This window comes from Lactuca serriola, chromosome 8 (genome assembly GCF_051521515.1).
Source record: "Lactuca serriola cultivar US96UC23 chromosome 8, Lser_US96UC23_V15, whole genome shotgun sequence".
NCBI classification, from domain to species: domain Eukaryota; kingdom Viridiplantae; phylum Streptophyta; class Magnoliopsida; order Asterales; family Asteraceae; genus Lactuca; species Lactuca serriola.
The window spans coordinates 74,627,572-74,655,474 of NC_136415.1; the positions used below are offsets into that span (position 1 = coordinate 74,627,572).

The following is a 27,903-nucleotide window of genomic DNA, read 5'->3' on the forward strand; positions in this document are numbered from 1 at the left end:
TTTAGGTAAGACATGGACCAAACGCGTAACAAAAACAAACAGTAGAGACCAAACATGTAACAAAAACAAACAGTAGGGACCTTCCGATTTAAAAAAATAAGCTAGGGACCAAGCGCGTAAATTACCCTAAACCACTGGGACCATTCGTGGAATTTACTCTATATATTATAAAGTCTTATCTATTTAGCTAAAAGACAAAAGTCATTTTAGTCCAAAAGATGTACATGACTTAATAAATGATACCTTATGATATATTTTGATATTTATCGTAAATAAATAATTTCCAATTAATTAGAAGAGTTATAAATATATATCAACAATAAAATTTTTATAAATAATATATTTTCATCAAGTTATTGTTGGTGTGACCTTTAGCTCATATGTTATTATCAAATATCATTCTAGAATGATTATTGATCATACAAATCTTTCATATTTGCTCATAATTATTCTAATTATATGAGCCTTATCATTTTACTAATCCTGTTTGATCAATAAAAGTGCTTCAAGCCTAATATATAAGATCTACCGGTCTTAACAATGTCGGCCTAACTATGATGATATATTGGGACGTTAGCTACAATATTAGTGAGTACAAATGTTATGTACATATGTGAGTTCTTTCCAACAATTTTCATAATTTGTTTAATCATACTATAATTAATGGGAGGGTATTTGTTATTATTGCTTTCAAATTCTTCTAAGAATTTTAAACTGCTTTATAAGCAATCAGGCTTTTTACTTTAATATATTGACATATGGAATTCAAATTTAGAAAATTAACAATATAATCAACATTAAGAAATATTATTAAATAGAACTAATAATTAACTTACATCATTAGCAAGATGAATGGATGTGATATGAACCTTGAGGAGGATCATGTTAAGGTTTGATGTAATCAAGAACTTATAAGGAAAACAACTTATGTAGAGGAAGTATAAAATAAAAGTTCTATAACCCCAAACGATAGATATTTGTTGAATGTTGAGTTAGCTTATCTGTAAGTCAAAGTTTTCTTTAACTCAAAATACACAGAGTTGTCATGACTATGTCACAAATGAGTGTTACATTACGTTTTCTAGAATATGTCACAAATGAGTGTTACATTACGTTTTCTAGAATATCTGAAGGTTGACAACATATAATTAGGTAATTGGTTTACCATATATTAAATATTCGAAAGATAGATTATACAAAGGTTGTGAGAAAGAAAAACAACATATGGCTTTCTTCATGTCAAAATACTATTTCTCCATAACAACCTCAATCCATCTGCTGTACATGGACTTATTTGGACCATTTCCGATTTCTAGAAGGAAAAAAGATTTATGTATCCTGCATATTATTTGCGAGTTAACTAGCTTTTCTGGGATCACCTAATTTCTTAAGAACTAAAATGAAACAACTGAAGAGATCATCACATTGTGAGGAGTTGTAAAACTCAACACACTATAAAGGTTAAGCAACCAAAGTGATAATGGTATAAAACTCATTTGTGACATGTCAAACTATTTATGGTTTTCATGTGTATTAATTTGGGATGAATTATCATGTAAAAGTGGCAATGAATGAATAACAAAACGTTAGTCTAGTTTTAACACAACTAACAACAAATTGCCGAGCCACAAATTAAAATGAAACAAAGATTCGTGACGCAATAAGGACACAATCTCAATATTGCACAACAAATGTAACTATCACAAAGAGTTACTCCAATGATGCAATGGGAACCGACAAAAAATACCATACGTATATTGTTATTATAAGAAATGGTTTCTATTGATTTTTTTTTTTTTGACTGATTTATGATGGATCATCCTTCGCTAAAAATCAACGTGGCTTACTCTCCGATAATATTCATAACATGTACCTATTTTAATGACGAACTAGACAAGTTTTTGTTGGTTGTCGATGCTCAATATTCTAGTATTGTTAGAGAGGTGAATCCTTGGATGGCTTTGGTTGCAAGGTCCTAAGGAATAGAAATGAACAAGTAATAACAGATTGATGAGCCGTCTTTGTGAAAGTGAAAGGCACATGTCGTAGCAAACATACGAGTTTAATCATAAACAAATCATAAACGAAAGCTTTTAGTAAAATTCATTTGAATGCAATCAAACTGAACAAAATAGCAACCAGGGGACTAAATGTAACTTAATTAATACTTTAGGGATGTTATATTAGAATTAATAAAGAAGATAAAGAAAAAACAAAACAAGAATCTTTTGTCAATGTGGCCAAGTTATTTCTAACAGTAGACAAAAACGTCAAGACTAAAACTTTCCCAAAAATTATTATTCTTTTCTTTATATTAATTTATATTGTATATGAGTTTCTGTGTGTAGACTGTACGTATAGTATCCGAGTATATTTGCATGAACCTATTTAAAAAAAAATAAAACAATTCACAACAAAACATGATCATCTCTAATAAAAGTACCATATTGTCAAGTTTTTAGAGAAAGTAGAACACATAATCAAATAATCACACTTTTTTTTTTCATTTATTTGCTTTATGAAGTAGAACAAGACTGTATTTTCTTTTAAATAATTCATCTAAAATGTCAAAATTAATTAGTGAAATACCTTCTTCCGGTCTTCCCATATCCCACCCCACCCCACGAGTGTGTGCAGAGAAGATTGAGACTTCTGTTAAGAATGCTTTTCCTGTTTCTACTATAGCTGCTCCAAATTTCACACACAAAACCCTCTCCCAATTTCAAGATTTCTTTAACCAGAATATATGACGTTTTTGTAGCAGCATCCGCACGCACGTCTCTATCCTACACACAAACATCAAGACATCTCCTTTATATATCAAACTACAACAACACCCAAGAAACTATTACCTCTTCTTCTTCTTTTCTTTCTTCTTCAAAATACGGGGATGATATTTTCAGACTCTTTCCGTTCTCTCTCTCTAAACAATCAAAACCCTAATTCAAACCCTAATCACCATCTTATCCGTTCCTCCTCCTCCTCCTCTTCTTCTTCTCTAGACTTCCCTCTTATGATCACCACTACCAGCTCTCACAACCAAGAAGACGATGAAGACGAAGAAGAACAAGAAGAGCTTGATCTTAACCTTAGTAGTGGTGCAGGTTGCACCTTCAACAATGGTAAAATGATGATCAAACCAACCAAGACTTGTGCAAGAGGCCATTGGAGACCAGCTGAAGATGCTAAACTCAAGGAGCTTGTGGCTCTTTATGGTCCTCAGAACTGGAACCTTATCGCTGAGAAACTAGAAGGAAGATCAGGTATACTTTAGACACCCTTTTATGTTTTCATTAATTAACCCTAGCTTTCATATGTGTTTCTTGTTTGACAAAATCTGTGTTTTTTTTTTTTTTAGGGAAGAGTTGCAGGTTGAGATGGTTTAACCAATTAGACCCAAGAATTAACAGAAAAGCTTTCACTGATGAAGAAGAAGAGAGGCTGATGACTGCTCATAGAATGTACGGTAACAAATGGGCATTGATTGCAAGGCTTTTCCCTGGTAGAACTGATAATGCCGTCAAGAATCATTGGCATGTAATCATGGCTAGAAAGTATAGAGAACAGTCGAATGCTCATAGGAAGAGAAGAATGTTCATCACTCAAACTGTTTCAGGATCCGACACTCCTTCTGCCACTCCACCACCACCTCCGCCGCCGCAGATCTTAATCCCCACCGATGCTCCTCCAGCTTACAATGGGATGTTCCATCAACAGCCACCCCTTGGTTTTATCTCCGGTCAGTTCCATACATTTAGTTTAAAAAAAAATGTTGTTAAAGAATTTGACAATATCCGAAACCATTGTACAAGTTCTAATGCATGATATACATGTTATTAGAAGTTTGTGGTGGCATTTGGTTACCTTTTTGAGTCTAAAATATAGCTTACCATTTCCGTATGCAAAATGGACATATATTTCAGGTGGCAAGAACAACAATCAAATGATGATGATGATGATGGATCACATCTTGAGCAGCAAGAACAAATGTTGGGACACGTTATCATCATCATCACCATCATCAAACACATCATGGATGATGGGTAATAGTACCAGTACCACTAATAATTTCTACGATCATCAACATCAATATCATCATGATGATGATCGGCACAGTGATCAAAATGAACATGCATTACCATTGATGATGATGACTGCTAGCATCAATCATCAATATTACCATCATCATCAAGGTTACAACAGTAGCAGCAGCCCCTTCTCATCAGTTGCAGATAATTCCGCCATTGGTACTACTCATTCAGTAACGACAGTAACACCACCACCACAAGTTTTACAAAGCCAGCAGTTTTCTGAGGCTAATATTGACATTTCACCCCCACTTATAGACTTTCTTGGAGTTGGAGCCACATGAAAAATCATATTTAACCAAGACCCTGTAGTTTGATCATTAACTTTCGTTTTATTAGCTTATGCCAATTTAAACTATTTGTCAATTTGTTAATTAATTACTCCCATCTAATTCTTTTGCATACGGAAATCACTCACCTTTAAATACTAATAAATTTTAATAAAGTGAGGTCAGATGTGTCATATTATAATGGAGGAAAATTATCTTTATAATAATTTTACTTTTAAGAGATTCATTCGAAAGATGAGTAACGGTCGAGCATCCTTTCCTCAGCAGAATCTTCGCATGTGTGATTGGTCATGTTATTGACATGTAACAAGCTAACAACAATGTCATCATCAAACATATGTTTAACAGAAATAAGTTAGATGAGGTTGGCCCCATTTTTGGTTTGCATCACCATGGGTAGTTTTACTCCGTAAGATTCATTTTTTGTTAGAAATATTAATAGTTTTACATTATATCGCTATTAGGAAACTCCCCTTTTAGCTATAGCATATTCCGTAAGTAACATGTAGGTGAAATGGGTTATCTACGGCTTGCCTGTAGAAACTGCTCTTTAGGGACATAACTCGTGAGTAATTGGCTGAGATTGATTGCCTAAGTAATTTCCTACATACTACCTATAGAAATTTCCATTGGTAATTTACTTATGGATTGCCTTATGGCTACTTTTACATACAAATTACCTACGTAGCTTGGTAACTTGTTTTACTACATATAATTATTATCTATGGATTCCCTATAGAATTATTATCTATGGATTGCCTATGGAATCATTTCCTACACCTACGAAATATTTTATTTTACTATAGCCAAGGACATTTTCTAATGGGTGTTGTTAAATTCACATTCTATAAATAATTTTTTAAAAATTCAACATATAATAAACTATTTATAATTTATTTTTTCGAAAATCAATGTAATTTCAACCACTAAAAAAACCTTAAAAATCAAATAAAGTGTCTAAATGAAAAATAAGGTGTCTTTTTAGCTAATCCCTTTCTAATTTGTTGTGAACGATTTATCTCTTGAATATCCATCACTAAAATTATTTTATTTAAAAAAAATTGTAATAAATTCTAGGTTTTTTCTACCCAAAATGCAGAAAAAAAAACCCAATACATTAGACCTAAAATTACATTCATAATCAACCGTAAAAAAAAATCATTATATGAAAAATTGGCAAATACATTAAAATAGTCAAATACATTACAAATGCTTAACAAAAACATAATGCTAAGAACTATTTGATGGATTACTCCATGGTTTGTTTAAATGTCTCAAAATGGTTGTCGTTTTATTGCAACCACACATCCATTTCATCTTTTCTTTTTTGCAATTGCAAATCAAATTAATCATGATTAATACATCAGGATCAAGAGTTGTTAGAAGAATAGGCCTTTAAAGAGAGTAAGTATGATTATGATACTTAGTAAAACTTGTCATATGTTTGGAGTACAGTTGTCATGCATGAAAATATAACATTTCTTACTTCTTTCTCTTGGTGGATACATTCTCATCGGCAATGCTTAATTCAATATGACATACCTTTAGAAACATGTAACAAGTCGATGAAGATCTAATAAAAGGAAAAATAATCTACTAAGATACACGTTCCTTTTCTTAGTGTGAATCTACAAATCATCAAACATTATACTTGCATCCAGTCTCTTCCTTTTTTATGTGAAACAAATGGTTAAAAATCATTTCATCATATCATATCATATCATACTATATTATAAAGGAAATATTTTTTCTTTTATCACATTCATTTGAAACTTTCATTCATTTTTTCTTTCACCACGTTCATTTGAAACTCCCATGACTTTTCAATTTCTTTATAATAATGATTATAAATTGGTTAATAACGTTAAATAAATATAAAACATAAAGTGTAATTATATATAAACTAAATTTCAATATTAAAAGAATATATTTTCTTCTACTTATAGAGTTATTTTTTTTAACTTTTAATATATTATACTTAATTTATTAGGTCTAATGTGTTGTTGTATGTAAACCATTATCATTTTAAAGCTATAACTTTTGAACAATTTATATAAAATACTTAAATTGTTAATTTAAATATAACCGTATAGGATCAAGTTAAATATAAATTTTAGTTCAACTTAAACCGTCCAAAGAACATTTTGTAAATAGTTAAAAATGATAAATTGTAGTATCTTTCTAATAATGATTATAAGTTGGTTAATAAACTTAAATAAATATCAAACTTAAAGTGTAATCATAAATAAGCTAAATTTCAATGTTAAAATAATATTTTTAATACTACTTATAAAGTTATGTCTTTAACTTTTAACATATTATACTTAATTTTATTAGATTTAATATGTTGTTGTATGTAAACTATTATCAGTTTAAAGGTACAACTTTTGAACAGTTTGGACAAAATACTTAAATTGTTAATTTAAATATAATATTACAGAGTCAACTTCAATATAAATTTCAGTTTCACTTAAAATACCCAAAAATATTTTGTGATAGTTAAAAGTGATAAATTATAGGGCTAAATGCAAAAACTAAATTGTAATGTCAATTTAACTAAAATATTTCCTAAAGATATTTTATAATCGTTAAAAGTTTTCAAATAAGTAGCTTAAAGTAACTTACAATAACAATAGTTAAAAATAACTCTATATAAATGATTATATTGTTACCTTTAAAATAAAAAAAAAATGTTTGATGTTTTAAATAATTAAAATGATAGAAATTAAAACATTAAGCAAATAAATTTTAAAAAATTAATTAACAATAACAACAACTATAAATAACATTAAACCATATATTATATTTAATTTTATTCATCAGCAACCTGTGGGTAGAGGTCATTCAAAAAATTGAGATTATGTAGTTTTAATAGATGTATATATTATCATATAATTCAAGATAATCAATATATTATATCAACTTAGTATACGAATTATTATATCAAATTTAACAACAACATTATTGTTATATTTAAAAAAAACATATATTTGTAAAGATTCCAGCTATATAGATGCTTCTGCGCAATGCATGAGCATTCGCCTAGTATACAATATAAGATACATTATTAGAATTCTTAAAATTATAGCAATTAATTTGATTGAACTAAATATGATGTTGCATGGTATTAGGGGCGTAGCTATGCATTAATAAGGTGGGTCCTCGGAACTACCTTTTTTTAATACAACAAGTATATATAGAAAAAATTTAGGACCTATCTTATTTTTGCTAAAAAAACTACATTTTCATATTTTTTTTAGTTTCATTTACATAAGGAACCATATGGTTTTTTGTTCTAGATTTGTAATTGCATGCCATGTATCCAACCATGAAAGCCAGTCTTCCATCGGTACATGGGAACAAACAGAAAATAATTTACGCAATAGAAAATTAAAATAAAGACCACAAATAGAGAATGGTCCACACATTACCACAAATATAATTGTTCTTTTGCTAAATAAAAGTTTTTTTTGTTAATGTGTTTGTAATCAGACTCCTTAATTACTCTAATATCCAGATTATGTAGATTATGTCGAGTACTGAACTAATGGATTAGTGAGTCAATTTCTAATGTAAAAATTCTTATATAACAAGTATTATAAAATATAAACCAACTTTAATGATGAATAAAACCTATTTTTGTATTAAGTAAAAAGAATGTAATGAACATCATATGATTGAGAAAAACTTCACCTTCCTTCGACGTTCGAATCTTAGAGTTTCTACGCTAGTATAAAAATGACCTATAACTACATCTTTTTCCGAAATAGCCATGCTACACTTTCGATTATTTGTATGGCTAAAGCTCACCAACGAAAAATCTCGCATGATCTTAGTCATATTTTATTTGTAATACATGTGACAATTGTATACTTTTTCGAAAACCTTAACCACGATTTTATATCAAAACATGATAATTACGAGCCACTGTCGAAAAATGTGTCCAAATGTGACCAACTTCCATGGTATTTGTTTCATTTTCAAAATGTGTTTGTCTTTATTTTTTTAATGAGACGATATGTACATATACAGTCACATGAAACAATTGTTTATGTGTCTAAATCATATATTTGAATTAGTCACGTTCTACGTCTCAAAAATAACAATAAATTTAAACTTTTTAAAACAACTCATTTACTAAAAAGAAGTGTCTACATAATCATTGTTTTCAAAGCATTATTCAAAAAACAGAGTCTCCCACGATCCAATAAATCATAAACCCAAGGATGTGTATGGTTACGCCTTCGTATTGCCGCAGTGCTCTGAAGTATCTGAAACAAAAGTAAAACTGTAAGTCAACGCTTAGTAAGTTCCCCTAAATTACCACCACATAAACATAACAAACAAGCATGCAAACATGAGCAGTCAGCATGAATAGACCGCCTTACAGGGCCTTCAACCTATCTGGACCGCTCCACGAGCAGCCGACCTAACTGGACCACCTCGCAGGGCCTACAACCAATCTAAACCGCTCTACGGGCCGCCGACTTGACTGGAGCGCCTCGTAAGACCTACAGTCTATCTGGTCATCCCCGGGTGTCTTGGCCTACAAAATACAACCCAAACCAACATGTCGACATATGCAACAAATAAACATGAACACAAAGCCAACAAATACAGATTACCATAAATATCTAACGGATCATAACAACATAACATCATACGGTAACCAGGATATCAATCCAACGGGTCGGAGTTGGTGCCTTCGACCTGTAAGTATAGTGAGGAAAACTCACCTCATAGTCTAACGAATATCTGATCAATATTTTGCTCCTAAATACCGGCTCAACCCAAATCCTAAATGTCAAAACATTTCCATTCTAAATTAATAACATTTCCCCACAAATACCCTTGGTCAAAACTAGTCAAAATCAACAAGTCAACCGAGTCAACACAGTCGAGTTAAATCAGCTGATTTAACTCAGGCTTCGTATGCGGGGCGTACAAGCGTGTCCGAGGCATCAGGGCCAGATCTGCATACACTCAGCATACCTTACGGTACTCCCAGCGTACGCAACAACCGTCCTCTTAGCCTATTAAGCACTTATTTCTTCAACTTAACACATCTAATTGCATATCCAAGGCCAATATATCATCATGAGTCATAAAGTTTCCAACTTTATGACTTTTCATATCCATTAAGTGATTAAAACCCAAAATCTCAACATCTTAATGCATTAAGACCTTCTATAGCATGCATGGAGTAAAACTGACCATCAAGATCACATTTTTTATGACTTAAGACCCCCTATAAGGTCTAAAAGGACAACTTATTTGATCAAGAACATGCCATGCTCAAGAATCACCATATTTGGGACCAAAAAGTGCTCTAAAGGAAGAAATGGCTAGATCTACAAGCTAGTGTCATCAAGTTGTGAACTTTTTACCACCAAGATGTTGCTAGCAAGTATGGAATCCCATATCTAAGTTGCTTCCAAGCTTCAAGGTTCTTGCACCAACTTCTCATTCTTCAAGAACACCAAAAAGGCACACAAATGAGCTCGAAATACACTTTCTCACTTAGGGTTTGATAGAGGGTCGAAATCTCATATGGGGGCTGAGGAGAGAATGATAAGTGAGGCCATAATGGTGTCTATATATGGACCAAACCCTAAAAATAAGGGTTTGGAGTTTCTCCACGTACGCCCAACGTACAAGGTGTATGCCCAACATACTAGGGTCCGCCCTAGTATACTCAACGTATGCAACATATGTCCAACGTACTACTCCAATGCCCAAATTACCAAAATACCACTATGGGCCATGTTATACTCTTTCTTATACTGAGGGACCAAAATGCAATATTTAATCATACATAGGGTTACAATTGAAAATACCTCAACATAGGGATGTTACAATTCTCCACTAAAACTAGACTTCGTCCTCGAAGTTGGCCATCATGAACAACTCAGGATAATGCTCCCGCATCTCCACCTCCGGCTCCCAGGTCCACTTGGAGCCTTTTCTATGCTGCCACTGAAACTTTACCAAAGGTATCTCCTCATTTCGCATAATCTTCATCTTCCTTTCCACTGTCGCTACCGGCCCCTCAAAATTCAGGCTCTCATCGACCTGAATATTATCCAAGGGGACCACTACCTCATCATCCAACATGAACTTTCGCAGCTACGAAACATTGAAAGTGTTGCGCATCTGGCTGAGCACACTTGACAAATCCACTCGGTAGGCCACGTGCCTACCGTAGTGAGCACACGAAATTGTCCAGTTGTAACACCCAGTTTTGAAAGTATTCGGTTGTGGGTTCGGAGGCCAAGGGACGATTCAGTCTTCTATGGGTCTCGAGTCTTTTTCGGAAGGTTTTAGGCTAGGGGGTATGGCTAGGAGCGTAGGGCTTCCCGCCACCTTTTCATGGATATAAAGTTTGTCGAAAACGGACTTAGAATGAAGAAGTTATAGCACTTTGAAGTTATTGGCATTTTTGGTCCTTAATGGAGAAAGATGGTAACAAAGGACCATGCATGCAAGGTGGAAGGCGTGAAAGTACACCCAACATAACCTAGGGGTACACCTAGCATAGAGAAGAAAGTGGACGTGGGTGCTTGAGGAGTACGCTCAGCGTACGAAAGTACGCCCAACGTACGCTTAAAGTCCTAAACCCTAATTTTAGGGCTAAGCACTATATAAAGAACTTAATGCTCTAGATATCAGCCTCCCTCTCATCCTTAGACAGCCACCATGAAACCCTAATCCTCCCTTGAGTGTTCTTGGAGCTTTGTAGGATATTAGAGAGCATTTTAGTATTGTGAAGCCATTTTCCAAGCTAGTGAAGAGCATAACAAGGTGGTGGATCAAAGGAGAAGCAGTAGATCCGAGATTGTGGTTCCATTTCTGATCACCTTGAGGTATAAAGCCTTGAACTTTCCTCAAGTATGCTTAGGTCTAGTGTTGTATGGTTTTGGAGTCTTTTTGGTCCCAAGAATAGAACTTTATGGTTTAAATCTGACTCTTAGGCTTAGAGTAGCCACTCTTAGTGCTAAATGAGTCCCTAAGGCAGAAAGTTGTCATCTTGGATGTCTTATTGGGTTCATGCATGAGTTAAGATCATTTTTATGAGAATAAAATGCCGTTTTGGAGTTTGGGCTTATTAGGGTCATGTAAAGTCACCAAGTCAGTGACTTTATTGATTAAGACGTTGAAGAGGACTTGGATCTGTGTTTATAACCGTTGGAATAGAGTATTAAGTGCTTAATGGAAAAGTGACTTAACAGAGAAGTACATTGGGCGTACATGCAGGTACACGCATCGTACACACCATGCAGCTTGTACGGTTAGCGTACAGAGGAGTACGCTCCGCGTACTCATCAAAAATGGGTTTGACGTGTTTTGGGCCTCAGATTGGGCCATGCATTGGATTTCAGTTCCTTGGGCCTTAGTGGGCCATCAAAAGTCAGATAATTTTGGACAAGAATATGTTTGGGCTTAGAGTAAGGCCCATTAGAGGTATTGGGCCCAATTTAGCAAATTGGGCCATTAGTGGGCTTGGGAAGCCTACCTAGTGTTGGGCCTTTTATATTATGGTTTTGGGCCTTAATTATGGACCAAGTTGGACTAGGGGTAAAATGGTCATTTTACCCTAAGGAGAATTATTGGTTTGGACTAATTGTTAATCTGGGTAATGGTAGCTCAGGGATTCGAGAGATTAGCAGTTCGAGAATCTGCCAGCTAGCAGCGAGAGGTTTATCCTTATGATTCTTCAGACAGCTTATGAGGTGAGTTTTCTCCAGTAGGAACGGGTCGAAGGCACCAATGTCGGTCAGTTTATGTATGTTAAAGTATACCGGATTTGGATCCGATGTCGGGGTTAGCCCGATGTATTTTATATGTTCCGGATTTCAGTCTGATGTCAGGCGAGGCTTGAGGAAGGTTTACATGTATGTTCCAAACTACGGTTCGATGTCGGGTGGTACCCGAGGAAGGAATGCATGTTTAGTTATACTTGTTGTCTTTATGATACTTGTATCTGCCTGGTAGGGAGGTGAGTGTGGGCGGGGGGGGGGGGGGGGGGGGGCGTATCTCATCACTAGCTGAGTGTGGACGGGGGGGCGTATCTCATCACTAGCTGAGTGTGGACGGGGTTCCATATCTCATTAGTAGAAGAGTAGGGGCGGGGCCTTGAGACTAGAAATATTAGTGTTGTGTTTGCTTGTTATGTATTAGCTTGATTACGATTATATGTTTGCATATGTATAGCGGGCGGGGCCTAGTAAAAACATATATGTATACCGAGTGGGGCTCGATGTCAGGCGAGGCCTGATGCCGAATTCGTCCGATGTCGGGCAGGGCCCGACGTAGTGCGCTAGGCCCATTGTTTGCAGTATGTTATTATGTGTATGGTATGTGGTAGTTTGGGGAGACTCACTAAGCTTCGTGTTTACGATTTTTAGTTTTGGTTTCAGGTACTTCCAGTTGCAAAGAGAAAAGTTCGGGATGACTGCATTGCACACACCAAGATGTTTTAGCCTGGGATGTTGACTCTATGTTTTGAAACTCTGATAACAATGTTTGAGATATTATAACTTATGTTTTGATGAAATGGGTTGATAAATATGGTTTTATTATTAAATTGAAATGAAATTTTTGGACCGTATTTTTGGGATTTTTCACCAATATACTGGAGGCCCAATTTCACCCTCTTCCTGAAGCATATCACATCCTTCTAAGGTGAGACCTTCAGTAGTACCATAGCGCCGACCTAAAATTCCAATTCTTATCGGCACTGGTCGGCATAACTATGCTGCCAACTATAAGGTGTCTGCAATCTCTGCTTAATCTGCTAAATAAGCTCTGTGTTCTGAAGGACTACCACATTCCTTCCCATGACTCTATGACCAACCTCCCCCCCCCCCCCCCACAAACTGGGGTACGACACCTTTGACCATACAGGAGCTCAAAAGTTCGGGCACCAATGTTGGAGTGATAGTTGTTGTTTTAGGGGAACTCTGTAATAGGTAGGTAGGAATGCTAACTCCCACCAAAATCTATAACACAGTCCCGCAACATATCCTCAAGTTTCTAGATGGTCCACTCACTCTGACCGTCGGTTTGCGGATGATAAGCAATGCTGAAATGTAGCTTTGTGCCCAGTTCTTCATGGAACTTCTGCAAGAATCAAGAGGTGAACCGAACATATAAGTTTGAAACAATGGAGACTGGAACCCCGTGACGAGCAACAATCTCCTGAACATACACATCGGCCAACTTGTCGGCCGAAGAGCTCTCCCGGATGGGCAAAAAGTGGGCACTCTTGGTCAATCGATCCACGATGACCCATATAGCATCAAAACCATTGGCAGTCTTCGATAACTTGGTGATAAAATCCATGGTGATCTATTCCCACTTCCACATGGGAACCTTCAAAGGCTGTAGCTTGTCAAGTGGCCTCTAATGCTCGACCTTGACCATCCTATTGGTCAAGCACCTCTCAACATATCAGGCTATCTCATTCTACATACACAGCCGCCAGTAACTTAATCTCAAATCCCGATACATATTGGTGGCTTCCAAGTGTATAGAAAAACGAGACTTATAAGCCACCCCCAACACTATCTGCCTGAGCCCACCAGAAACTGGAACCCAAACCCGACCACACCAGGTCAACAATCCTCGACTATCAGTGACAAACCTGTCGATCTCGCCCATGATCCTCTCTTGCTTCCAGTTATCCTGCCTAACTCCCTCTTCCTATGCCTCTCTGATCATATCCAAAAGTGGAGAATCAATGGATATCCTTATACACATCTCTACCACTAAAGGTCTAGCTAACTTGCGGTTCAAGTCATCCGCTACCATGTTCTCTTTACCTAGATGGTAAAGGATTTCGCGGTCATAATCCTTGACTACATACAGCCACCTGCACTGCCTCATGTTCAAGTTTGGCTGCAAACTCTTGTGATCAGTGTAAACAATACAATGGAACCCATATAGATAATGTCTCCAAATCTTCAGGGCAACACCATTGCCCCCAACTCCAGGTCATGAGTAGGATATCGTGCCTCATGCGGCTTCATCTGTTGCGAAGCATATGCAATCACTCGTCCCCTTTGCATAAGGACCACCCCCAGACCAGTGATGGATGAATAAAAAAATACCATGAAATCCTTGACAACCTTTGGAAGGGTCAACACCGGAGCCTCACATAACCTTTGTCACAGTGTCTCAAAAGCAATCTGTTGCTCAGGGCCCCATTGAAAATCCACCCTCTTCCTCGTCAGACGAGTGAGGGGCATTGCGATCTTGGTGAAGTCCTGAATAAATCTTCGATAATATCCCGCCAAACCTAAGAAACTCTTGATCTCTGAGGGAGATTTCTGAACCATCTACTGCATCACGACCTCGTTCTTGGCCCTAAAATCCTATCCTGATTAACGAGATGTCCCAGGGACTAGACCTCTCGTAACCAAAACTCACACTTCGAGAACTTGGCATATAAATGTTCCCGCCTCAATACTCCTAAAAGCTCTCGGAGATGCTCCTCGTGCTGCTCTCTGGTCTTGGAATACACCAAGATATCATCAATAAATACAATAACTAATCGATCGAACGTTGGCCTGTATACCCGATTCATCAAATCCATAAACATTGCAGGCGCATTGGTGAGCCCAAATGACATCACCGCGATCTCGTAATTCCCGTAGTAAGTCCAAAACGCGGTCTTCTCCACGTCTTTTTCTCTCACCCTCACCTGATGATACCCCGACCTCAAGTCCAACTTGGAGAACCAAGAGGCACCCTGCAACTGATCAAAGAGGTCGTTAATCCGTGAAGGGTAATGGTTCTTCACCATCAACTTTTTTCAGCTCCCAGTAATCAATGCACATCCGGTGTGAACCATCCTTCTTCTCGACGAATAGAATCGGCGCTCCTGATGGTGAACTGCTCGGTCTGATGAACTGCTTACCCAACAGTTCCTGAAGCTGAGAGGACAACCTCGAGTGGTGCTAAGCAGTACGGTGCCTTGGCAATTGGATCCGCACCTGGCACTAGATCATTCATAAACTTAACTTGCCTCTCGGGAGGCACATCTGACAACTCCTCCGGAAACACATCAGCAAACTCCCTGACAACTGGCACCTCTAAAACAGAAGTCTCCTCCTCTACCCGAGTATCAACCACATGGGAAAGATAACCCACACACCCATGCTGAATATACTGCCGACCCCTGGCTATCGAATAAAACCCTGATCCAACCCTGGTACCTTCTTCGTAGATGACTAGCTTTCCCCCACTTAGGGTTCGAACTATCACTCACTGACCCTCACAATTGATCATAGCACCAATCCTGCTCAACTAACCCATCCCTGTTATCACACATACATCCCCCATGGGGATATGGATCAAATCAATCGAATATGGCACCCCGAAGATCTCCAATACTCAACCCTAATACACTCTGGATGCAAAAACCCTGTGTTCGTTGGCGATAGAAACTTGCAACGGATATTCCAACTTGGTAAGGGGCATACCAAAATCCCTACTAAAAGATCGAGACACAAAGGACCGACTCATTCCTGAGTCAAATAACACAAGAGCATGTGAACAGTTCACTAAGAATGTACCAGTCACGACGTCTGGCACTGCCCTGGCCTCCTCAACACTAAGCTGAAAAGCACAACCACGTGCCCTTGGGGGCTCCTCCCTACCTTGGCGCCATCGGTGATCCTCAAAGTCGCTGGTGCTGGAGCCTACGTTGGTCCCACCATGAGCAAAGGACAGTTGGCCTTAATATGGCTAGCCTGCTTACAATGGTAACAGATCCTGGTGGTTGGTGCGGGGACATGTTGGCGACGGTCATTGGAATAATGCCCATCCTTGCCACATTTGTGCACCCAGAAGTAGATCGACAAGAACCCTCATGAACCCTGCCGCACTTGCCATAAGTGCGGCCCCTCTGACTCCCAGATCTCACATCAACGACCTTGAACCGCTTTTCCGCAAGCTACGACTGCACAGGGGCCTGCCTTAGCTCTCTCGTCTGGAGCTCCATCTCAATCTTATGCTGCCTCACGGCCTCTCGCAACTCAATAAGTGAATCATAACATTGAGTAGACTCGAATTGGTGGATGTCCGTCTTGAGCATGCTCAAGTACCAGGTCATCTAAGCTTGCTCAGAAGTGGAAAACTTAGGGTTGAACAATGCTCTCTCAGTGAACATCTTTGTTATCTTAGTCACTGACTTCGTGCCCTGCCTCAGGTCCAGATACTCCTAGGCTAATCTCTCTCGAACGGAGCATCTCAGATAACTGCTCCTAAGATACATCAACTCTCTGCTCTCGAGTGTATGAACCGGTAACCAACCTCCACCAAATTGGATGATTTTACCCTTGGAGTTGCTTCCCCTGTGATATATTTATTATCTTCCTTGGATATTAGGGATATGTACAATTCGAAAGGATGTTGGTCAGTTTAGATTTAGTCTATTGTATTATAATATTTATACAATTTAAATGTCAATAAGATGGAGATAACAAACCTTTTTTTTTAATATATATATATATATATATATATATATATATATATATATATATATATATATATATATATATATATATATATATATATATATATATATATATGAGAACAAAACTAAGTTTCATATTTACTTTTAGATTTAATGAGCATGCTAACATTTTCCATAGTTTTGTCTCATCCTATAATTTGTAAATAATGATTAATTTTTTAGTTTTAATAAAAAAAATTAAAATAGAAATAAATAAATTAATGGTTATCGAATTCAAATTTTTAAAGCCAAAACACCCGAATAATTTTCCATTTTTGAAATAACTATGTAAATATGCTTTATTTGATTAGAAAACGCTACTTCTTTGTTTTCATTTTAAGTGTTTTTTTTTATTGAAGTCTTTAGTTTTTAAATATTAGCTATAATATACTTCAAATTTTTTGTTTTATTACTAACAAATACATATAAAACAAACTTAATTGAAGGCTCTTTTATCATTTTACATTTATATTAATCACAAAGTTTAGCAGCTATAGTTCACTTTGAGTGGTGTACTTGCATGAATAATATATACAATTGCATCTTATAGTGCTCTTCTGTTTTAGTCGTTTGTGATTAACCCAAACGATAAAATGACACAATATTGCGATCCCAATATAAATCCGAAACATTTACAATCAAATGATTAGTTTAGTTAAACACATAAAATACATCCGAGCATGGGCGGAGGCAATATGGGGGTTAGTGGGTGTTTTGCCACCCCTAACACCATTGATATTACTGAATTACCAAACAAAGCCCCCTTTCAATTATATGCTCATCTCCTTCACTCAAATGGTTTATATATATATATATATATATATATATATATATATATATATATATATATATATATATATATATATATATATATATATTACGATGTACGTCTAAGCCCCGTTAATCTAAAATTCTAGCTCCGCCCCTGCATCCGAGTGCTCAAATATCCACTTAGATGTGGTGCACGTTTTTAATGGATATCCCTAGAATTTTAAACACATATAATTGTAAGTTATACTTTTAATTAAAGATAATGGTGTGTACGGTTCAGTTAATGTGTTTAGTTTTCACATAATATGTAAAAACAAAACCATATATCGGGTTTTAAAAAATTAGAAACTGCACCATCTATTTAAAAATGATTGTTTTAATTCAAATATGGTTTGATTTTTAGGTACATACTTAGACATGTTTTGCAAAAGAAAACAAATCATTGAGAATAAACTATTGGGTAAATTACGCGAATAGTCCATGTGCTTTAGAGTAATCTGTGTGGTTGATCCCTAAAAAGTTTTTTAACTCGGAATGTCCCTATTATTTCTTTTTGTTGTGTTTTTAGTCCCAGTTTGACCTAAAATGACTTTTTTACCCTTATTAATTTCTTTTTTTATTTTCTTATCATTTACTATTTTATAATTTAACAAATACAACCATTGGGTCCCACCCACCTAAAACCCCTTCCACCTAATCCATCCAACCCCCTCCCCCATCGCCCTCTTCCCTCTTCGTTGAGTCCTTCACCTCCGACAACCCACTACCACCTCCTTTATTTTCTTCGGCAAGATCACCGACATGTCCTGCCCCAAAAAACTAGATACAAGTGTTGCCCCCAAAAATCTCAAATATAATCAACCGACAAATATAGATCGATATACAGAGTAACAAATTTCAGTGAGCAACTTTTCAGTAATCAAAAGAAATGTTATTCCCTCTCTTCTCTCATACCCTTCCTCCCTTCCCCTTTATTCTCTACCCACCTGCAACTCCCATGTTGATTAAATATTATACCAAAAGAACAAAAAAAACATTTCTCCAACCCATGTTGTAACGTCCGCAGATCCAGGCTAGTCAAGTTAGAAGCAATAAGTGTCGAAAATGACTTTTCGGTAAAAAATTATCTAGAATAAATAATCTTAACCAAGTTGTAATATATGTTACAAGGTTTCCGTACATATAAAGAGCGTCGAAATCCAAGTTATAACGAAGAAGTTATGACCCGTCGAAGTTTCGCGACGGAACCAGCACGGCATCGGGAAGCGTAATTAGTGAATTTACGATAAAGTGAGTTTTAGCCTTAGCAATCTAAAAAAAAGTCGTAAAATACGTTAAACCGAGAGCGTCCATAAAAAGAACGCCCAAATCTAATTTCGTATGAGGAAATTATGATTTTTCGAAGTTTCGGCTTAACATTGTTCACCCCGAAATTCGAATATTAGATCGAGCGGTTTTTAGCCGACACAACCTAAACGAGAATCGAAGATCTCGTTAATAGTAGTGTAACGATAAAAAGACAAACGAAAACGGACGTCGGATGAAGAAGTTATGAATTTTTAACGGACCAATCCTGTCCCGGCCTGTTAATAATATAACTTTTAAAATTAATTCAAAATTAGCCGACGGAGTCTAAACAAAAGTTGTAGAGTGCGTTCCCGCATACGCGTGGATATAAAGAATGTCAAAAACGGAGCTCGTATATGAAAGTTATGATTTTTAGAAGCCGAAAAGTGAATTTGCGAAATCTGATACGAGATTGATGATGTGGCCAAATCTCGTCCGTTCCTTGTTGCCCATGCCTCGCTTCGGATGGTGACAGCTGGTGCGAGGACTACGCCCAACGTAATCCGAGAACTCCCCGCGTAGTCCGAAGGGTGCCTTGAGAATGCGAAGTACGCCCCGCGTCGGAAGGAGTTGCACCCCGCGTACAGTTGTATCCCTCGGTCAAGAAGAAGCCACGTCGCCCCACCGAAGCTGCAACATGTGTTGTACGAACGAAGCACTACGCCCAGCGTAGGTCCGAGGTACGCCCAGCGTACCGAGGCCTCGCAAGCTTTAAAAAGGCAGCGAAGGCAGCCAGCTTTCCACACCATTTCTCACTTCTCTCTCTAACTTCTTTCTCTCTCTAGGGTTCCAAACCCCTTCTAAACCCTAGGTAAACCCCCTAACACCCGAAGGAAGCCCCGAGGCTCCCGGAGTCCCGAGAAAAAGGGTCTTTCGATTTCGAAACGCTGCTCCAAGCAAAGCCTGGTTTTCTTTAAAATCCGCTGTTTTATCAAAGGAGAATTGTTTTGAGAGTATCGAAGCGTTGTCCGAGCGCTGAGTCACCACCTTTCAAGTGAGTGCATAGTCCCTTTCATGAACATGATTTTAATACAAGTATTGATTGAAGTATTAATTATATGTTTATGTGCGAGTTAATTGATGTTGCCTGAAATATGTGTTAAAGAACATACCTGATTATATATGATGATTTAGGACAAAGAGTAGACCTAAATTAATTATGAGGAATATTGGGTAGTATCTTCTTACGAGTATAAGTAAGTTATACTCAGAGAATAGAACTTTAGTATGTGTCATTTATCTGGGAGCATGGATTAGACACAGTCATTGTCCCTAGTCCGAGAGTATGGATTGGACATAGTTAACCGTCATTAATTCGGGGGTATGGATTAAGACATAGTAAGCTGCCCTTAGTCCGAGAGTATGGATTAAGACATAGTCATTCGTCCCTAGCCCGAGAGTATGGATTAGGCATAATCATTTGTCATTAATCTGAGAGTATGAATTAGTCATTCGTCCCTAGTCCGAGAGTATGGATTAGGCATAACCATTCGTCATTAATCTGAGAGTATAGATTAGGTAAAGTCGTTCATTTCTGATCCGGGAGTATGGATTAGGTAAAACGGTTAATCTTAGGTTTGAGAGTATGGATAGTCTCGTTATGAGGATCGACGGGGTGGGATAAGAGTTGCTTGTACATATATGGTGAAATTGTATATTTGGTGAGTTCTAAATTACATATATGATATAACATTGTGGGATTGAAATCCCTATGTACTCACCAGGTTTCTCAACTTGACCCACTCGGTTTATTTATATCACAGGTGTTGATATGAAGTCACATCACACTGAGAGATTAAAGGAGATATAAATCACTAGTGATAATGAATGTAAGTTCTGTTTATGCTTATGTTTCTGTATTGACGATGACATCCCAAATGTTTTAAAATGAATACAAATACTTTTCTTCGGAAATGCTTTGATAACGTATTTAACATATTTTACTGGGAACAAACTCCGCAACATTTTTATTAAAAGAGGTACTCTGATTTTTATAAAGCATAAACAAAATCGGTCTTTTCTATCCGTGAAAATGGGGATGTCACACATGCCAAATTAGAAGTAACACACAATCGAAATTGATTTTACCCTTGGTGATGACGATGGTATATTGCATGTAAGGGGAGGTTCTCTGTCGAAATCAAAAATATGGATTGTTGCCGGAACCTATCGACATTGAGATGCCAAAATAACCACCATATGCACTCTAAATTCATCGATCTGCAACATCTAGTTTGTTTTAGGGATCCGAAGCAAGTGGCTTTCGAGTTTTTTGTTTTCGAAAAACATTGGTGGGTTTTGATTAGGTGCTCTGGTTTCGTTTGATGCTCTGGTTTCGTTTGATGCTCTGGTTTGATGTGTAGCAGTCTCGATTCTATTATTGGCATAGGATTTGAAAAACAATATTTCATCAGATTTGAGGTTTAGATGCTTAGGAAGATGATGGGGTAAGTGTATATTTCTGACCACCACCACTCCATTGTTTGATTGCAGATCGAAGATACATTGAAGTTGAGAAATAGAGATACGTTGCAGCAGGTGAACCAGAGATGAGATGAGAGAAGCTTGATGATGTGAAGTTGAGAAATGGTTGGTTCGTCAGAACTATCCAAGGCAACGACATCTATTTGTGGGTTCTTTCCATCTTGATTGACCTGAGAAACAAAGAGTTCAGAAGAAAAGGATAGGTTGGGTAGGGGTAGGAGGGTACGGTGGTGGTCAGTTTTTTTTTCCTTTTTTGTTTTAATTATAAAATAAATGATAAGTAATTAAAAAAGAAACTAAGGGTAAAAAAGTCATTTTAGATCAAATGGGGACTAAAGACGCAACAAAAACAAACAACAGGGACATTCCAAGTTAAAAAAAAAACTTTTTAGGGACCAACCACGCAAATTACCCCAAACCATAGAGACCATTCGTGTAATTTACCCTAAACTATTTGATAAAGAGAAATTATCTGACGTCTGTTGAAAGTAAACTAATTACAAAACAAAATTATTCTAGAAAAAGCTTACCAAAATAGAACTAATGCCAAAACAAACTCTTGTCGCCACTACATCATGCGGGTACACTACTAGTGTATATATATATATATATATATATATATATATATATATATATATATATAAAGCATATCTAATATAATCCTAATAATCTATTATTTTTAAACAAAAATATCAATATACTACGCCACATATATTTGTTCAATAAAAATCTAAAACTTTTCATGGTTGTTAAGCAAATACTAGATTCATCAATTATGCCATGTCTGAAGGGATCTGGAGTGAGAAAGAAAAAAGTTGGGCTACAGAGAGGTCCCAACCACACCACTTGACAATATGGTTAGGCACAATCGATTCAACAACATTAAAAATGGCGACTTTCTGGGAGACAACCCGATAAGTAATTTATTTTTCTTCATTCAATAAAGAGATGGTCACAGTTTCAAGCAAATTTGGGGAAATCAAAAGATCTTCAAAATTGCTAAAATTTAGATTTTTCGCCAAATTTTTTGTAAATATTAGCAATTTCTACAAACTTATCATGTACATTATTTCCTAGTTGCAACATTTTATTTTATATGCTTTATTGAGTAGTTCATTCCTTTTTGAGTATTGACGACAATGCATCATTTTAAGCTTACGGAGGAATTAATTAAAAAAATTTCATTTTTGTTAAAATTTTAATTTTTTAGTTTTTTGGTTAAATTTCTCAAAATTTTCAATTTTTTCTGCATTTGCATTTGCATAAAACATTGTTGGGGTGGAAAGTTATTCATGAATGACTTTGTAATGATTTGACTCTTGTAGACCCCCTTGTATGTGGTATTGATGCCTTGTGACATGATATATATATATATATATATATATATATATATATATATATGTATATATATATATATATATATATATATATATATAGAGAGAGAGAGAGAGAGAGAAAGAGACATATAAGCTCCTATATATATATATATATATATATATATATATATATATATATATATATATAGTGGGTTGCATCCCACTTGCAGAGGTGTGCTTGAGATATGTAGTTCATAGTGACTAGTAAGTGGGATATTTATGTAGTTCTAGATCTAGTTCTTTTTTTGTACTCATTCCTATGATTGAATGCATCTTTTAGCGTCGAAGTCAACGTATTCTTTGTATTCTTTTAATTCCACATGCCAAATCAAATGCTCATAATTCACTATAGTTGGTATCAGAGCGGGTCTTCGAAGATCAAAGGGATTTTTGAAAAAACAATTCTCGATTTGGCTACATTCAACACAATTAGAACGTTTATGGTGAGTCTCTCAACGATCTCTCAAAAATCTCTTTGATTCACGTTTGCATTTTTGAATTTTTGATCATTTTGACGGATTGGATCAATTTTTTTTGAAAAACCCATTTGTTACGATGCAATGAATCAAGACTAATCTAATCCAATATTCATTTGTTTGATTTAATTATCAATTTGCAAATGTATTCTTTAATCAAATCTTGTAACACCCATAAAATTTACGTCAAATTTAGACTTTTAATACTAACAAAAGAGTCAAATAGTAATTGTTTTTACAAAACATTTCCAATTCATTTATCATCAGAGTGTCCCAAAATAGATCATGAGGATGAGGAGCGGTACGGTCACACCTTCTCCTTCCCTCGCTCTCCTGAAGTACCTAAAACAATAAACTGAGAACTGTAAGCCTGAGGGCTTAGTGAGCTACCCCCAAAATACAAATACCACACTGACAGAACCATATCCATAACGATCAATCAAACAACATACATATTGGGCCATCGGCCGGACTGGTCCGCCCTACTGGGCCTACAGTCTATCTGAATCTATCCCGAGCCTTCGGCATGACTGGTCAGCCACGTTGGCCTACAGTTTCCCCGGACCGCTCAGAGGGTGTGTTGGCCTTCAGCACAAAGCAGGACCGCCTCAACCTAACCAACAAGCAAGTAACCATGTACACATACTATCATATACTGGCATGTACACATAGCAAACATATCTATCTCATTGACCATCAATCATAGAGTTTCACTTACAGCTAGAGCATCGACCTAACAGGTCACTAACATACCAATCCTCATGGATCATAGAAGCATAACGTATTATCTATCCTGATTCCAACCCTATAGATCAGAATCTTATGCCGCATACCATAACTACTGATCTCTAGTATAACAACCATCCTAAACAGGATAAATTCTAGCAAAGCAATAACAGAACACCCATCCTATAACAGGATGAAATCTAACATGGAAATAACAAAGCAACCATCCTAACCCAGAATGTAAATCATAAAGGGCCAGCCTTGGTGCTGTAGGCCCTATTGATATAGTGAGGATAACTCACCTCGTAGATGTCGATAGAAATGCAAACTCCAACTATCGGATCACTTGACACCGGCTCCACCACCTATAACCATAGCACAATATACTCATAAGTTCTTACCCTTATGAGACACCCCATAACCTCTTAGAAATTCCTGATCAAGGTCAGAGTCCTCAGTCAAGGTCAACAGTCCATGTTGACCTCTACTCGCCGAGTTCAAGGAGCACATGCCAACTCGCCGAGTCATCGGAGTGACTCGTCGATTTCCTTCGAATCCTGATCGATCCTTAAGGGCCACCCGTCGAGTTTCCCCCTGCAACTCGACGGGTACACACGCAAGTCTATCCAAGGGAAAAGTCATCCGACTCGTCGAGTTGTTCTTCAGCTAGTCGAGTTTTATGGCGATCTTCATCGGACTCGCCGAGCTCAATGACCATCTTCATGGGACTCGCCGAGTCACCCTTGCGACTCGCCGAGTCCATTCAGTCCTCTTTCCATACATATTTGTTTTGAGCCATGCAGCGGCTCCAAGTCACAGATCCAAGCTTCTAGGGCATACTTATCACGTAAAGTTGCAAACTTTACGTACATACATGGCTATATGGGCTCCAAAAGTCTATTTTAAGTTCTTAATGGAGCTTCTAGTCCAATAGGGACTTCCTCTACAGCCAATACAACAACTTTATGACTCTAGCACCCAAGGAGGGTCCATATCTGAAGTTACAACTTTAGATCTAGCCTATAGCTTAACATCCCAACTTGAAAATCCATAAAAAGCCCTAGAACTCAACAAGAGGAAAGAAAAGGAAGTAAGAATGGCACTTTGATACCTTCAAAAGATGCTAGCTGAGGCAAAAACCCATTTCCCCCTCCTCTCTTGCTTCAATTTCCTTTGCACTCTTAACTCCCTTCCTTCAAAATCCTCTCTTCCAAGCTTCAAAACCACTCCAAGGCACACGCACACACGAATTAGGGTTAATAAGGCTCTCAAAGACTGTAAGGAAGCCCAACGGAGGCTGAGGCTCCTTTAAATAGGGCGCAAACCCTGGGATTTAGGGTTTCATCTGCCAGCTCCTACTCGTCGAGTCCCAATAGTGGACTCGCCGAGTAGGTCACTAAACACGCGTTCTCACCACGCTGCTACTCGACGAGTAGTTTGACCAATTCTTGGAGTAGAGCTTTATCCAGAAATTCATCATAAAGAAATACCTGAGGATCGGGGCGTTACAAATCTAGCCCAAAAGCAATTCGTTATCTTGAAGCCATAATTTATATTGATTAATGTTTCAAGATCTGTTACTGTTCATATTCAATATCTTCATATTCTTTTAGCCCAAGAGTAATTGGATCTGATATACTCACTGTTTGAGCCCAATGACATGTTAAATCTATTCAATCTAAATCGCTGGTACTTGATGTTCATCTTCGTCGTGTGCTTCGTTGGTTGTACATTTTGATGTTCGAAGCGTGGTCATCAGTTGCATTTTTATTTTCGATCAATGTTATTAGTGATTCTAAACTTGTGAATCAATTAGATTTGATTTTTTCCATTACATAATGATTATGATCAGGTTGAAGATGCGAAATCATCATTTGATTATTTGGTTTTGATGAATATGGTTTTAATCATCAATTTCGTGTTTGTTGACCTTCGAATTCGAAAAGTCAAACTCAAAAAAAGTCAAAATCAAATTATGAAACATCGATTCACTGGATTAAAAGTTGAAATTGGTTGATACAAGTCGAACAAGTGGTATTTGATGTCGAAATTATATTTGATTGAAGACTAAGGTCGAAAATTGCTTGGGTTGGACTTCTTGATATCGAAGGTTGCGATGTGTGCTTTGTTCGAAACTTGAATGTGTTTTGGAAATCGAATGTTTTTTTGATCGATGTTGAATGGAAAGGTTTGGAATCTGGATATGTCAATAGATGTCGAAATCAATTTCGACTTGTAGTACTCAGCTTGACATCGAATGTTGTTGGTGTCACGGTCGTGTTTTGATTAGGAATGCTGATAATGAAGGCATCGCTATAGATTGTGTTTTGGTTTTGTGGTCAAAATCAGTTTGGTTTTTGGATGTATGATCGAAATCAGTTTCACTATGGATTGATTGGCTAGAGGTCGAAAGGAGTCTTGCTTTCATTAATTGATTAGGAGGTCGAACAAGGATCATTTTGTGGAAATTGATTTGGAATCACGATTTGGTTTTGGATGTCGAAGTAACATAGTTTGGGTTACATGATGTCGAACTCAGTTTCGATTTGGGTTGTTTGCTTTAGATGTCGAACAGCCTTGGTAAATTGCAATGAGGTTATTCTAGTTTGGATACAAATGACTTCGCTATGGGTAGATTGAATTGGAGTTCGCTATGGGTAGATCGAATTGGAGTTCGCTATGAGGGTAATGGAGGTTGATGTTGAACGACTTGGTTATGGGTCAATATCTCAGTGTCGAACACATCTTCTTTGTAAGGCTTGTAATTTCACACTGTAACGTCTGATAGCCAAGTGCAGTGGAGAAGAAATAGAACTTGTCGATTCGAATCCTTCAACTTTCAACCAATTGACATTTTTCACCCACATGGAGTCAAAATTTTTTGCACAATACTGAATTTCCATTTCACACACCAACAGTTTTTGCTAGTTGGCAGAATTTACTCAATTTCGACATTGGGCCAAAAAAATCTGAGAAATGGGAATATTTTTGAAAAAGGTCCATATAGTTAATGTGAATTGACACATTATGCCCAGTTTCATAATTGGGTTAAAGTTTCAGATTTAAGGTTGTTTTGGGTGCAACGGGTCACTACAAAATTTCGAAGTTGACAGTTTCTACCCAATTTTTTGAAAATTCGTCAAAGGCAGTCTGAGAAGAATCAAATCCTAAAATTGTGATATTTTTGGATTTTCCAGATTTATGCAAAACGTTTATGCCATGTGTTAAAGGAGATTTTTGTATGGAAAATTCTGAATTGGGCGCTTTCTCATTCCCTTTCCGGTTTTATATAGGGATGTCAAAAAGTCCCGTGGGACCCCATCCCGTTTGGGGGAATTTTTTAAAAAATCGGGGGCGGGGGCAAGGTTAACTCCCGTTTTAATTTCGGGGGAGGGGGCGGGGATAGGCAATCCCGTCCCGAAACCCCTATGGGGACTCCGTTAATAAATTACACATATATTTACATATATTAAATATATAAATATAATAAACTATTACATGATTTTGAGCTTCCAAAATTCATCAAAAAAACATGTTTTTAAATTGTTAGTATAATGTTTTTAAGATGTCATAACTTTTTTTATTTTTAACATATAAAATTCTAGTATACATAATTATTTGTTATCTAAAAAATAGTTTCTTTTAGCATAAATAACAACTTCTTTTAGCCAAAAAAAAAAAGACAGCCCAAAATCAATCGGGGGTGGGGGCGGGGGTAATAAAGGGGATTCAGGGGCGGGGGCGGGGGTAAGAAGGTTGAACATTTCGGGGGTGGGGGCAGGGGATGCACCCCCGTCCTGTTTGCCCCCGTTGACTTCCCTAGTTTTA

The 27,903-nt window shown here is 36.8% G+C and overlaps 1 protein-coding gene across 1 annotated transcript; it reads left to right on the forward strand.

Moving 5' to 3' along the window:
* The first annotated feature begins 2,651 nt into the window (after nt 1–2,651).
* Nucleotides 2,652–4,462, forward strand: LOC145068533 (uncharacterized). Its single transcript, XM_079015513.1, has 3 exons — nt 2,652–3,263; nt 3,359–3,739; nt 3,924–4,462. Exons 1-3 carry the CDS (start codon nt 2,891–2,893, stop codon nt 4,370–4,372), a joined length of 1,203 nt encoding a protein of 400 aa, XP_078871639.1. The 5' UTR covers nt 2,652–2,890; the 3' UTR covers nt 4,373–4,462.
* Nucleotides 4,463–27,903: the final 23,441 nt, after the last annotated feature.

Bases quoted from the DNA above. Each gene is read 5' to 3' on its own strand.
- LOC145068533 (XM_079015513.1), top strand. From the start codon at position 2,891: ATGATATTTTCAGACTCTTTCCGTTCTCTCTCTCTAAACAATCAAAAC. The intron at 3,264-3,358 runs GTATACTTTAGA...TTTTTTTTTTAG, and splicing joins GAAACTAGAAGGAAGATCAG to GGAAGAGTTGCAGGTTGAGA. The intron at 3,740-3,923 runs GTCAGTTCCATA...CATATATTTCAG, and splicing joins ACCCCTTGGTTTTATCTCCG to GTGGCAAGAACAACAATCAA.